The sequence below is a fragment of the Amblyomma maculatum genome, chromosome 1 (assembly GCF_055883805.1).
Source record: "Amblyomma maculatum isolate TAMU_Amacu chromosome 1, ASM5588380v1, whole genome shotgun sequence".
In the NCBI taxonomy this organism is placed as follows: Eukaryota; Metazoa; Arthropoda; class Arachnida; order Ixodida; family Ixodidae; genus Amblyomma; species Amblyomma maculatum.
In genome coordinates, this window is record NC_139344.1 from 55,435,742 (window position 1) to 55,451,466 (window position 15,725).

Genomic DNA, 15,725 nt, shown 5'->3' on the forward strand with positions numbered 1-15,725 from the left:
CTCTAACCTCACGCTCTGCTCACTGAAGCTGATGCAAAGCTTCTGAGCACATGAACTGAGCCTCACAGAAAACAAAGCATGAAAAAACTCACAGGAGAGTTATGTGAATGTAACACAAAAGTTTTAGTGTTAGCTATAGCTTTTTTTCTCTCACTAAGTGAATCCACAGGTGAATCCGGACTTGCCCAGAACAGCAGCAATACTCTGAAGGGAATTGCTTTCGAAAGATAATTTACAGCAGTGATAATTAACCATACATCCATTTAGACACAGTGGTTGTAAACTTAAACTGCCATGTGAACATGATAATGATGAACCACCTTAGTAGGCTCAGACGTTTGAAACTGGGCTGTTCCTGAATGGGTACAGTGGGCTTTGCGGAGGCTCTCCCAAGCACACACCCTACCAAAGAAAGTTGCCGCCGGGTCAGGGGATGCTTGTGCCCATCTTAGTCTGATGGTTGGTGGGTAGCAGCTTGGGCAACCAAAGTGGATGCCCAAGCTGCTAGGCCCACCCATCACCTCCCACCTCCTTCCCTCTCCACTAAAAATGAACGGCAATTGTCCTCTCTCCACACTGCTACCTGCCAACCCAGGCAGGCACACTGCAGACCTCGGCAGCACGATGGTGAGGAACAAGCCAAAATGACAAAGTCTATGAGGAAAGTCCTATAGGAGGGCTCAAGATTAATTTCGACCACCTGGGAATTTCAACGTGCACCGAAAATGTACAGCACAGAGGCATCTTTAGCGTTCCGCCTCCACTGAAACGCGGTAAACTTTCTGAGTGTTTCTTTTAATGCGGCTCAGGCAAGGCGCTTTCTAACCTGTTAGAAAGCATCTTTGCCGAATAGTTGCAGCAGCACTCAACAAGAGTGCTGACAAAGTTTCCGATAAGGTTACTAATGTACTAGCCAATCTGCTGCTAGAACTGTGGAAGAAAAACTGATTTTAATACACAGGTATCCTGCCAAAGATAGCAAATTCCTGTGAAGAAAATGATGCATTCCACATGAAAAGATCACGTGCCACTTTGTACCAGTAAGCCCAACCATAGTCTATACATATGAAAATACAGTAAAACCTTGAACCTTTAGTTGCATACTAGGCTGAAAAGGTATCTCATAAGGCATCCGTAGACGCATGACCCAGCTTCTCTGCAATTCAAGCTCCCCATGACAAAATTACGCTTTCCTCAATGTGCTGCAGCCACAATGGCCAATCAAAAATTTCCGGCCGACCAGTGTCACTGCACAACTGTGGTTCAGCCCCATTTCCTTGCGTTTGTTACAATATTGGCATCATCATGAATTGCATGCTTCCAGATTGCTGTGTATCCCAAGTGGCATCGCTCCGCAACACCCCTACACAGAGGTGAAACTCTGAGCGCTGACCACCAAGGAGAAGCTTGACATTTAATACTGGATTATTGAGCATAGAGTGAAACCTGTGGTGGCATGCAAAAAGAACTTTCCATTAATAACAGCGCACTCCCTATGACACAGAAGAGTTCCACACTCCACACACTGTTAACTAGCGCAGCCTTTCAGATTGCACAAGTAGCTGCTAGCCCAACTAAACAGCAGACAAAAATAAAGAAATTGTTAGGTCTAGCCCCGGATCTGAAAAGTGGAAATGTTTAAGCTATTCTCAGCTAAGGCATGCTACTGCTTAGCGCACAGTTTTTCCATTAAGGCTGTGAGATGCCACTTAACAGAGTTTTACTGCGGTGCAATGTCACCCGCATGTACACATTGCAGTTACTGCTAATATGACCTATCACACTGCACCATGAAGCAATTGCTTGCTGCATGGTTCCGACTATGGCTCTTTACCTTGTGCATCCTTTAGGTGAAGGGAGAAGCATTCTACTTCCTTTTAGCAGTGCTTAATATCCCCACCAGTCCTTACATGGCATACTGTATCCCAGCCGTGATGACCGCTTTGCAATGGAGGCAAAAGGCAAGGCACCCGTGTGCTGTGTGATGTAAATGCACGATAAAGGACACCAAGTGGTCGAAATTCCCGGAGCCCTTCGTTACGGCTTCTCTCATAACCTGAGTTGCTTTGGGACGCTACACCCCATAATGTAAGCCAAGCTAAACATACTGTACAATATGTTTGCTAAATTTCTGTTAATAAATAAAGAGTGTACTGCTACTATACTCATCATTTGGATTATTTCTCAAGGTTTTCACTAGTTTCTAGAAATCCCATAACTCCTTTTTTGGTGCATTGTAGGCATTGTAATTCTTATGTCAGTCTCATTAAAACTTTAACACAAGACCAGAACTTAAAGTTTCTCACAAGCTTCATAGATGTTAGGGCATGCATATGAACACACATTGTAATGAGGCTGTTGTTGACTAGGCATGCTTACTCCTAAGCACAGACCAGAATAGAACCAGCACTGCCCTTACTGCACCTTTCTAGGAACAACTGCACTACACAGACGCGGGAAGGTGACTGGATAGAGCATTCTGTACACTCTTGTGTCTGCGTCCATGTAGCGCAACTGTTTCTCAGAGAAAAACGTGTACCAATTTACTCAAACTTCTGCTTTGTTGCCCTTACCACATGCCACGTAGTCCCCATCAGTTGCAAGGCCGACAAAATTCTTCTCGTTAAGATGGCCCTTGAATGACCGCTGACAATATGGGAAGTAGATGTCCCACAGCTTCAGCTGGCTGTCTGTGGAACTGAAAGAAATGCAAAACAGAACTGTTCAATGCTGTTTCATATAACAAAAAATTATCCGAGCCCTACAAATGATTTCATGAAGTATTTTGTGGTGAACGAATAATTTTATTTCTTTTATTCAAACTACTCGAATACAGCAAAAATAGCTATATTCCACTGTTATATGAGCAATTTCAGGGCTCTTTCAACAAATCAGGTTCAGTCAGTGCCACACAGTGATTTTAAATTACTATTCCTGGGAGAGCTGGGAAACTCCACTTAATGCTTTGCATAATGCTATGCCACCATTGGTGACCAACATAAGCAAAGTGTTGGATAACCACCACACAACTTAAAACTTTTAAGCATGAGTTTGCCTGTGTAATCCACTGAACCTGAACCAGGACAAAACAAATGTTTTCCATCTCAAATCAGAGCCTACCAAATGAACGCCTGTAAATAATGACTGGAATCTCAAGGCTCCACGAAAACAACCTTGCACTCATTTATATCGAGGTGAAAAAAAGCTTGACGTAAAAACTCAAAACAAACAATCCCATCCCAATTATTGATGAGAAAAACAGCCTACAGGCCTGCAGGTTGTCGGTTGTTAAAAAAAAAAAAAATCAACTCTCGTGTGTCTCTGCTTTGTATATTTTTGTCTCTTAGTACAGTCTGCAGCCTCTGAAAAGGGCCCAATCAGTACTAAACCGACAAGAACACTGGACAGGATAGAGACAAACACTACCACAGATCTTTGGCAGCTCCCACAGGTAAAAAAAAAAAGAGCAATGCATCTAAAACAAAGCGCAAAGCATTACTGCTATCAGACTATTATTATAGAATGAGTGCAGCAACGGGCCAATGACAACTATTCACCTATGCAGGTTCCACTGCACATCAGTGAACGTAGTGAATTGCACATAGTTGGTATTCTTGATTTAAGTTCATGGTTTTCAGCGCAACAGCCTTTGGCCATATGCCGTCTGCTTAAAACTATGAACTTAAATCTACTGCACGTGACTACACTTTTCTTGTTTATATAAAACAAGGACTGGAATCATTTCCCCATCAACACGATGGGCCATTCTACTTCTATGCAAAACCAGGCAGTAATAAATAAATTATTTCCTGGTGCACTGCAACCATGCACCTTTCATGTGCTACCTCAGTTCGAGGTATTTGCAGTATTTTATTTATATATTTATTCAAGTACCCTAAAGGCCCGAGCGGGCATTACATGGGGGGGGGGGGGGGGGGGGGGGGGGGGGGCAAAGGTTGGAACAAGAGTACAATGCATCCAAAAGTGCGATAAGTATACAGTCGTTAACAAGGACACTAGCGATAGTTACATAAGTCAATAACCAGGCACATGTTGAAAAGCTAGTGCTTCAACACACAAAATAAAAATACAGATGCCACCAAACATTCAAGTTTTTCGGAGAGCATCCCTTTAACACGAACATAAAAAGAAATGCAAAAATGAAGGTCGCAACTCGAAGTGATTTTTTAGTCCGGTTACAAATGTTTCGTAATCACTGGAAGATGCAACGGTGGCAGGGAGCAGATTCCATTGACGGATGGCGAGGAGGAGAAGCGAGTGAAAGAAAAGATTGGTTCGAGCAAAGATGGGTTGCACTTTCAGTTGGTGATCAATGCGTGGGAATATGTGGTGGGTCGGCGTGATATGATACAACGCAAAAGAATAATGACTATAATATAATTTGTAGAAAAAGGACTGTACGGAAAACATTCTCAGTCTTTCAAGAAGAGGTAAGTTGAGGGCTGTTTTTATTTCAGTTATACTTGCTGATCGTGAATAGTTTTTAGATATGAAACGGGCGGCTTTATTTTGCAGATATTCCAATTTTGTTACTAGGCATGCTTGATGAGGGTTCCAAATTAAAGAGGCGTACTCCAATTTAGAGTGCACTAATGTAGTGTATGTTAATAGCTTTGTGTCTTGATTAGCTAAACGCAGGTTGCGCCTGAGGAAGCAGAGTGTTTTGGAAGCCTTATTGATAACCGTATCTAAGTGACTGTTCCATGAAAGGTCTGATGCTTAATGTACACCTAAATACTTTATGATGGGTACCGATTCAATATGCACGTTGTTCAAAGTGTAATGATATGGTTCGGAGCTAGATGCTGTGGTAAATCTGACAAGCTTTGTTTTTTGAGGTGTTAATTTCCATTTGCCATTGTGGGCACCAATTGTTTATCTTATCAATGTCTAATTGTAAATGAGTACAATCTGTACGATCAGTTATCTGTCTGTATATTACGCAATCATCAGCAAATAATCTCACCATAGAATTTAGGTTATTACTGATATCATTTATATAAATTAAGAACAAGATAGGTTTGAGTACAGACCCTTGCGGCACTCCAGATTTAACGGGGGAGTGGGAGGAAGAATGGCTGTTAACAAAGACTGATTGATAGCAATTAGCCAAAAAACTCCTTATCCAACAAATAACCTTACAGTTTATGTTTAAATTTTCAAGCTTCTTTATTAGACGTATGTGTGGGACTTTGTCGAATGCTTTGGCGAAATCTATAAATACGGCGTCTATTTTAGAGTGAGCATGAACCGCATGATGAAGGTCAGTAACCAATTCAAACAGTTGTGTTTCGCAAGACCGACCATGTAGAAAGCCGTGCTGATTGGAAAAAAAGAAGTTATGCTTCACCAGATGACCCATTATGGCGGAGGAGATTATGTGCTCTAGCAATTTGCAGCTTATATTGGTTAAAGAAATTGGTCTGTAATTTGATTCCAGAGAGGAATCGCCAGATTTGAAAACGGGTATGACACGCGCAATTTTCCAGTCGTTTGGGACACAACCCATATCAATGGATTGCTGAAAAATAGCAGCTAAGATGGAGCATATTGCAGGCTTCGCTATTTTTAGTAATTTAGGGCATATCTTATCGAGCCCAGGTGCAGAGTTAGCAGGGAGACGGTCTATGGCAGAGGATACACCTGATGTGACAGTTATGCCTGGCATGATTTCGTGAAGCTCTGAAAATTGCAGGTCAGTAGGTAAAGGGCTTTCATCAGTGAAAACTGAGCAGAAAAATTGATTGAATTCCTCTGCTACTTCAGGGGAAGTAAGGAGCTTTCCTTCTTTAGTTATTGACACTGAGGTGTTTGTACCATAGTTTGGATTAACAATGCGGCAAAATTTTTGAGGATTGTTCTTTAACAGATGTGAAATATCACTGTTATAGAACTTGTCCTTTGCAATTTCAATTTCAGTTTTGCAGTGTTGGGCATGTGTACAATATTGATTCCAATCGCGCTCAGATGCTGACTTTCTAGCTTTCGCGTACAACCTTTTCTTTTTGTTTATACATCTTTTGACGCTCCTTGTGAACCATGTGCTCTCTGTAGATGTGGTGATGGTGACTTTAGATACGTACTTATCTTTTAGCAAAGTTAATTTATCACGAATAATAGACCAGTTTTCATTTGCGTCCCACGAACTGAAAGAACGAAACATATCTGCAGAGAACAATGATAGCTCATTAAATATCATATCAGTATCTGCTCTGGTGTAACCAAATATAATTTTATTTGCTTTTTTTGGTTTGTTTCTGGCTACTGTGAAATCGCACTGCAAAACTTTGTGGTCACTGAGACCATCCAGCACGTTTACAGACGTTTGGTCAGGCTGCGTTGTCAGCGCTAGATCTAAGATTGAATCGCCACGCGTAGGTGTGGAAACCATTTGGTGTAGGTTGAAAAGTGCTAACACATACAGAAAATTCTGGCATTCACGCTTTCTTGCGCCGTGGAGGGGCCTGCATGCCTGCCACTCAATATTCGGATAATTGAAGTCACCGGCCAGGAATATTTGTGAACGTGGAAACTTGTTCTGTAGGTAAGTTAGAGATTCATTCAGCTTTTCAGCGAATTCCTCGTGTGAATCAGGTGGGCGATAGCAGACCCTAATGGCGCAAGTTACCGAGGATTTTTTAGAATGTTGGTCTTGTCCTTAAAATTTAAGAATTTCACAATTATTGGGCGGATGCTGCCCTGCTTTCGCTGTCCTATTCTGTGTGCACGTTCGATTTCGCCAACTGAGATTCCCAAGTTCCTGGTCACGAACTTAGTCGCAACTTCCTCGGTATCTTTCCATGTTTCTGTCATTTCCTCTGTAATGCCTTTGAAGATCAAGTTATTTCTGCACGTTTTGTTGTTAAGGTCTTCAACAACTATGCTCGACTGACGCATTTGTGCCGTTTCTATGCCTTGAAGCTTGTCTTGGGATTCCTTCAGCATCGAGCCCAAGTTGTTGACTTCCTTAGAGATGTCACCAACAACATCAGAGTTTCTTCTAATTTGGATAGTCCCCGTTTCATTTCTGTGACACTCAGCTGCACGTCTGATTTTTCCAAGAATTTCTTTTGTAACTTTTCACTGGACAATGCCATTTCTTTGATAGCAGCGAGAACTTGATCAGATTTGTCAGGGCCAGGATTTGCTTCAATGTCCCCAGCACAAATCAACAGGAGCTATATACACAACACGGCTAAGGTCAGCCGACCGCATACGCAGATATTAGCAGTAGCTGACCATGGGCAAAACCATACTGGCGCAGATGATAAAGGTTCCTTACCTATTGGCACAAAACAACCTATTCGAGCACGGTATGTGCTAAGATCAACACCCATCACCGCAAGATTGACAGCTCAAAAACACACACACGTAAAGGTGGGATTTGCAGCCAAAGTGTTCGTAGTATTCTACAGAGTCTATGTATTTGCAACACACTCACCTACAGGTGAAAAACAGCAGTGATTAATGCAAGAATTGGCCGCAAATCCCACGCGGCAGCTGGTCGTCCGTCTTTTTATGCAAATCCGGGTGGTGCGCTGTCACGAGCTGTGATGGCGCTTGCGCTGTAGATTGTTTAGGACGGTTGGTGAACCGATGCACTTGCGGCGATCCTAGTGAACGCGTGGCGGCTGGTAGCTGCCACCAACGGTCAGTAGTCAGCAGATTCGTGTCGGTTACGCGTCCGCAGCAGTCATTCCGTCCACTACAGGTGAAAAATAGCAGTGATTAGTGCAAGAATTCGGCCGCAAATCCCACGCGGCAGCTGGTCGTCCGTCGTTTTATGCAAATCCAGGTGGCGCGCTGTCACGGACTGTGATGGCGCTTGCACTGTAGATTGTTTAGGACGGTTGGTGAACCGATGCACATGCGGCGATCCTAGTGAACACGTGGCGGCTGGTAGCTGCCACCAACGGTCAGTAGTCAGCAGATTCGCGTCGGTTACGCGTCCGCAGCAGTCATTCCGTCCACTACAGGTGAAGAACAGCGTTGATTAGCGCAAGAATTCAGCCGCAAATCCCCACAAACAAATTAATTAATGAAGAGATAAAAATGAACTCTGGCAAAACATTCAGCCTTCAAACAGCCTTTTCTGAACACTTTTAAGTTAGAAACATTACTTACTTCAATAACTGTCAAATGGTTTACTTGTTGTTTCACTCCAAGCATTACTACAGCAGGATACACAGTTTGCCATGCCTAGTGCCATCCACCGGATCACAACCATATGTATTTATCAATAACCACTGAAATCTACCATGTAGCAGCAGCATGTGAACAGCTCTCAAAAACTCATGCAGCCACAACAAGCACTGAAATTACCCATATGACTAAGGTGCAGTAAATATGGTTAACTGCTCGCTCAGGCATTCTGGTTAAGTGTTAGCACCCCACTTTTAGTTAGCTTTCTTATAGTTTGCAGAATGTTCTTCTACAGCGAGACCCGTTAGTGTCCCATTTTGCAAGACTGCAAATAAATGTACATATCATTTTTAACCTCGCAGAGCGACACATGGGCTATAAGGAATACCTTAGTGGAGAACACTGGATTAATTTTTGGTTTATGGTTTATGAGGTTTAATGTCTCAAAGCCACTGAAGGCTATGAAAGGCGCCGCAGTGAAGGGTTCTGAAAATTTCGACCATCCGGGGTCTTATAACATGCGCTGACATCGCACAGCATATGGACACCATGCTTTACACCTGCATGGTGGAACATCCCTGGGCACAGCAGTCGAGCGCCCTAACCACTGCACTGAAGCGAGGTGTAAAGGGAGGGAGGGGGGGGAGGCAAAGTTAATTTTTTCAACTCGAGGTCTTTTAATCTTTAATATGAGCTTACATCAAAGAGCACACAGGCCCCCTTTTGTGTTTCACGCGCCATCGAAATGCAATTGCTGTGACCAGGAAAGAACCCACAGCCTCAGGCTCAGTAACCGAGCACACTAACCATGGAGCAGGACTGCGTATGGCATCAGTGACATAGAACAAGATGGAGTGAGAAAGGTACTATTGGAGAAGAGGGAAGGCTCCCCAAGGGAAGAGGAAGAAGCTGGTAAGGGCTAACGCGAGCATATCACGCAGCAAGAGGAGCCAGCATCACATCACATGACGAATCAAAGGATTAGTATCTAGCATGCCACAACATGCTAGACATGTTTGGCATGCCATGCCATACTAAAATCAATATTAGTCACGTGAGTAACAAAAACGTCTAGTGGCTCTGCCAGAGAGGTCAGGAAGATACCAGGCCCTGTAGACATGCAATCTCAGCGACCGGCATGAGATCACCAACACAACGGTCGAGCTCAACAGAATCCAGCATGCTGCAGAAACTGAGGCAGAATGGTGAAGATGTGAAAACCCAGCGGTACTTATTACGACAACCTAGGTGAAACATTATAAGCTTGAATACCCATTTGCTTTACATGTGTCTTCTCACTGCATAACCCAGTAATGCTACCCTTGCATCAAATGTGCAAAACAAGAAAAGCTGCACTATTCTTGTAAAAATAGAAAAAATTGTGCTAAATTCCTCTAAACTAACTTCTCTCAAATTGGGCAGTGCCACGCTCCAGCAATTCAATAACTAACCTTGGCTGTCGCAGGCATTTCAAAATGTGAACGTTCGAGCCCACTTATGACAAACACGGCTGTCTCATGGCATTGCGGACTTGCATGGTGCAGTTCTTAATGTCATATACATGAGCCACCAACAGGTGGGGGGGATCGCGTTCCCGGAGCAACGTGGGACACGCTGCCACCACTGCTGTTTTGCTAGCTAAAGACCCCCCGTGGGGTCACTGCTAGAAGAGGGGACGGCAGTCAAACTGCTGGCCCCCTCCGAAGGGAGCACTTCCGAGAACTGCTTTGAATCACCCTCCCTTCCGTTCAGTCCGTGTTGGTCTTGCATCGCCACTTTGCCACCTCCTGGTGACGTACTGAGATGTCGTTTTGAAGCGAGGCCTTTGCATCAGGAATGTGGCACTGCGGCCCCACTTTCGAGTGCTGCAGCAGGGCTATGGGTTTAGTGAGGTCTGGGAGCTAGTGAAGTGTTTGTAACGCAGCTTTCCGCATAATGAACTCATATGCCTTTAGCTTGTGCTTTTGCTTCCTTCGTAGCGGAAGCACAGGAGTGCAGTGCATGCTGGCTGTGCCCTCAGCTTGCTCTCACCCGAACCCGTGGTATGTGGGTCAGGTGCTGCAACAAAAAGTGACCCCAAGCGGTCCAGTAAAATTTTGGCATGCATTTCAAACCACTGGCTTTTCTCTGTCACTTAAAAAAACTAGGCATCAAGAAACAGTACCGATCGAAGTCCTCAGGTTTGCGTATTTTTAGGATGTAACTTTTGTCAATGTAATTACAACTAATCGGACCATTAAGCCTAGTGCGAGTCAACTGATTTAGGGTTGCATATAATTATAATGCACCAGAAACCTGATCACATAATTCACATGCATAAATATGGTGACCTCTGCATATACAGCACAGTGAACCTACCAGAATATCGTCTTTGCTACAGCTTGTAGAGAAAGCCCAAGCCAATGCTACACATACACATGTAGGTATGGTGGTGAAACGTAGACAACATTCTGTGTTATTACGCAGTCAAATTTTTGGACCGGACAAGCAGCAGTCACTGTAGTAAAGTCCGTTTGTGAAAATCAGACAGTGCAGCTAACAGCAAAAATGGCTGCTAGGCATGTTCCGCCTGTACAAGTGGTGGCAGCTGCATGGTGATGTCATGCTTGCACTCTGCCATTCGTTTCCACTATTGCAACATGGTGACCCCAGCGCTAAGCCATTTGTTTTAAGAACTGAAGAGTGGGAAGAGATAATGCAAACTTGGTGCACACTTCGGCCAGACTTGCTACAGCCAGTTCAAGGGCTTGAGCATTGGCCTGCTCCACACAGATACAGAGGTGACCGAGTCTGATTAATAGACCTTATGCAAAATTGCTGCCATCTATCGAACCTTCAGTGAACCATGCCACGCGACACCATGTTGAAAGTCGACCTCGCTGCTGCGGCTGCCACCATCACACTAGCTACGTTTGTTGCTAGCGCGCAGCTACTAGCTACGCACTAGCAACAGATAGCTAGTCTTCAAAATGCAGGCTTCCCTTAGTCAGTCATGACAGGAGTAGTGGAGTTGCTTCTTCAAAGCGTAAAAGGAGAGAAAAATAAGCAGTCCAATCCTGAAGCTGAAATAAATAGGCCAGTGGTTATTCGCTATAACCATCGAGTAGCCCATAACCTGAAAAAAGTAGCTTCAAAGTTTAAGGTGCCAGTAGTTTTCTCTGCCCCCTGTAAACTGGCCGCGTTGTCCTCATATAAACACAGAACAACGGAAAGACAAAACATGGGGAACAAAGCATGGGCATTGGTACACAGAGAGTAATAAATGGATTATTTATCAGGTTCCTCTCACTTGTGGTAACATGTACGTTGGGCAAACAGGGCGCTGTTTAAATGAAAGGTCAAGGGAGCATGAACGCTCAATTAACACTGGAACGGGGTCTAATCTGCCACTGTATTGCAAGGACTGTGATCTACGCCACTGCAAACCCATTCTAGAAAGGACATATATTATGCTGAGGCGTGAAAAGGAAAGAAAAATAAAGAGCCTCTGCCCGTGCCACTTAGTATAACGGGCTTGGTTTTAGACCGAAGCCACGAATGTGTTGCCCGTGAACTGAAAGAAGCTTTTTGGATGAGAAAACAGGGCCAAAATTGTGTAAGCGATGCTTCGGTTTCCCTGCATAAGAGTGAGGGAAGTTTTTTTGGAAAAATTTGGCTGAACAAAAAACAAGTGTACGAGGAGTTGTACTACCATATTGTGTGTATACAGTGGACGAAACCATTGGTGAATGTATTCCGCTGGCACATGTGTTTGGTTCTGGTTTTTATGTTTTCATGTGCTTTTTATCTGTTATTTTTCCTTCACAATCCTTCAAACATATCACTGGGTCCCAATCATCACAGAAGTTTTGTTTGCCTGTTTTACGGTGTCACAAGGTGCATAGTGCATGAAGCATTGAAGAAGGTTTAGGATGTTACGTGCTTTTTGTTGTTTTTTTTTCAGGGTTTCGGGGTTTGTTTATATGCCTTAAAGTTCCGCTCTTTTCTTATTCACTCCAACATGTTACTTTTGCCCTTTACACCACGTGCCATTTTGTTTTTAAACAGTCATCGGTGTTATTAGTTTTAGGTCACCCTACGTTAAACATGGATTTTATGAGATAATTATACATTGCTTTCTGACGTGCACGCTAGCTGGTGGCGTGACGATGTCCCTATTATATTATGTGTGTATTTTAATAAAAGAATCAGTTGCCAGTAGCACGTTGTCCCATCTCCTGTCTTGTGTTCACCTGCTTTGCGCTAACTTTTCTCCCGTATGTTTGTTTAGTGCTTTGCTTTTCGTGCTATTTGCCCTCATTCAGAGCAAAAAACGACGGAAGAATGGACGATGGGCTTGTACAGGCTGCCTACATTCCCATTTTACTTTGTAAAGTGGTACTGAACGGCAACACATTACGTGGCTGCAGAGGGCAAAACCCATGTTGCCGCTTCTAGTTTCCCTCTCTGCTCCGGCGGATTCCTTAATACACTGCTCAAATACGTGCCCATGAATAACTTTGATATTGCTTCCAGGTATAAAACATGTCTGCGATGTGATTACACTGTGTCAGATGCCACAGGAGGCGGACCCGGTGCTCAACCTCTATCATTGGCACTCCATAGTATGTTGTGTGAATACGCGTATACGAAGCAGCTTGATTTTGCTTTTTAATATAGGAGCCGTGCCTAATAAACACTGTGCTATGATGGACCTGAATATTATTAACAACCGAGCGCATGCACTACTGTTCCAACGCTCACTCTGGACCTTTAGTGGCAGATGTATCTCGTTAGCATGTAAACAAGCAAACAACAACTCCCAACAACATGAATTTGGTAACCAAACATAACAGGTTAATGACGTGCTGCAACAGGTTAACGACATGATTCCGCATGTGATGATCCTCCTCAGATAGCTCGATCCTGTCGTCGTCATAACCGTAGCTCCAATTCGTGAAAATCGATACCGTAGCCTGTGTAGTCACATCGTAAAGATCTGCTTTATACCCTGACACCATGTCAAACGTGAACGCGTCTTCGAGCAATGCAACATAGAATTTGAATTAAAAGAGAGCAGCCTGGCGCCTTTGAAGGGCTGCAATGTTTTCTGTCTGCATACCTGGGCATATACATATTGCCACACCGCTGACCATCTTCTGGCGCCACCAAGTGGCCGAATGTCTTGGCACGTGGCTAAGCGTCATCCTCGTCTCTCTCGAGTTTTCGCTTGATTAAAAAGGGCCAGCTCGGTTGTTGTGCTGCTTGCTACGTGTGTTGGTGACATTTGGTGGATTGTGCAGGATAAGATCCCATGTACGTTGCCCCCGAAGACGTCAGTGACGCTGCTCATTAACGCGTGGGCGCGACTCCTGTCCATAAAGCCAGCCGTCGCCTGCGAGGCCTACAACCTGAGTTTGAACCACTGACCACCCCGCTACGAACCATGACATCCACGACGAGCAGCCAGACAAGTCAGCCTTCCAGCAACGCCCCACCGTTCGTCTTTCTCGCACCGCGATCACCTCCATCATTTCATGGTGACCGGTTAGAGGATGCGGAAGACTGGTTGGCCAGTTTTGACCGTGTGGCTGCATTTAACCAATGGGACGACGAGCGGAAGCTAATGAATGTGTACTTCGCACTGCAAGACTCGACCAAGACGTGGTTGTCCTTTGTCAACTGGGCAGCCTTTCGCCGTGAGTTACTTACAACATTCAGTTCGAGTGCGCGCAAAGAAAATGCAGAGATTGCAATTCGTTCAAGGTCTCAACAGTCAAATGAGAGTGTGGCCATGTTTGTCGAGGACATGACGCGACTTTTCAATCGGGCCGACCCTACCGTGCCTGAGGCAACGAAGGTACGGCACCTCATGCGCGGGGTGAAGGAGCAGTTGTTCGCTGGCCTCATGCGCGAACCCCCAAGAACTGTCGCAGATTTCGCGAGAGAAGCTACCAGCATGGAACGTTCCCTGCAGGAACGGAGTACGCAATACGGCCGCCAGGCAAGCGTAGCGGCCACACCCCGCTGCGCGTCCGTGCCAGCAGCCAGGGACGAGGCATTGCGGGAGCTTGTGAGGAGCATTGTCCGCGAAGAGCTGCAAAAACTCCACTTGAATGCTCCCTCTGCAAAGAATTATTCTACCGTGGACGTCATCCGTGATGAAATTCGGCGAGCGGTGCAGCCACCACCACCACCAGCACCACAACTGGAGCGATGCATCATGACTTATAGTGATGTCTTACATTGACCTGCTCCCGGGCCAGATCCATCCCGTCCCGTTGTCGGACCACCGCCTCGCTACATGGGCCCCGTCGAGCAGCAACAAGATCTGCACCCCATCGAGCCGCAGCAATACCAGCGTCCCACTATCGGCAAGGCGCACTTGTGGCGCACGCCCAACAGACGGCCGCTCTGTTATCACTGCGGCGAACCTGGTCACATTCTTCGCAATTGCCCATACTGGAGAATAGGCTTGAGAGGATTTCCACCAAACGTGCCTCGACCCCGCTATGGCGAAAGACCACAGGAGATTGAGGAGTACCTGGCTGCTAACGAGATGCAGCCAACGTCACCACAACGGCGGTCACGATCGACATCTCCGAAGCGTTTTGCTTCGCCCAGTTGGTACTCTTCCTCTGGGCAATTCAGAGGCACGTCCCTTCACCGGGAAAACTAAACACGACGACCTCCGGGGGTGGGGCCTCCGCTACGTTTCAGATTCAACAGCCTCCACCCGACGATTTGACGCGACGGCCCGAGCGGCGACGACCCGATCCAATGAACTTACCGACGTGCTGCGAACGCATTGTTTCCGGGGAAATTTTTCTAACCGCCGACAGTTGTGATGTGACCGCACTTGTGGATACCGGCGCCGATTTCTCCGTCATGAGCAGCCAGCTAGCCACGACACTCCGTAAGGTTCTGACGCCTTGGTCTGGGCCAATGATGCGTACCGCTGGTGGTCATGTAATAACGTCGATTGGCATGTGCACTTGCCGCATAGAGATCTGTGGTTTTACTTTTACTGGCACATTTGCTGTATTACAAGAGTGCTGCAAAGATCTGATTCTCGGCATGGATTTTCTTCAAGAGTATGGTGCTGTTATAGACCTTCGGGAGCAGCTCATGGTATCGTTTTCAACCAAGCGAGCCGTTGATAGCAACACGGACTTCCGGAAAACGATGTTGCGCGTTCGTGACGACCACATAACGATCCCTCCGCATGCGAGCAAGTTCGTCACAGTCGAATGTGGTCACAGCACCGGCACGCGTGGCATTGCTGAAGCTAACATGTCACTGCTTCTAACTCGACAAGTTTGTGTAGCCCGGGGCCTTGTCGAACTGATCCGTGGCCAAGCCAAAGTGCTAGTGACAAACTTCACATGTGAACCCCAACATTTGACGGCGAACACGACGGTCGCTTATTTTGAAGAACTTGGAGAATGTACAGGCCAGTACACTTTGTCCAACACGTCAGACCTCGACAATGCGACGCCTACAGCCATTCAGACTGATGTGAACCCGCACCTCTTGCCCAGTGAGAAACGCTGCATAGAGAATCTTGCCAATTCGTTCCGCGA

The 15,725-nt window shown here is 45.5% G+C and overlaps 1 protein-coding gene across 2 annotated transcripts in view; it reads right to left on the reverse strand.

Moving 5' to 3' along the window:
- Positions 1–15,725, reverse strand: part of LOC146202404 (E3 ubiquitin-protein ligase COP1-like) — a 49,720-nt gene that overhangs the window by 4,230 nt on the left and 29,765 nt on the right. For both annotated transcript variants that reach the window (XM_084588153.1, XM_084588152.1), the window contains exon 17: positions 2,574–2,698. In XM_084588153.1, the coding sequence (XP_084444279.1) occupies positions 2,574–2,698 (125 nt within the window). The remainder of the gene's footprint in view (positions 1–2,573; positions 2,699–15,725) is intronic.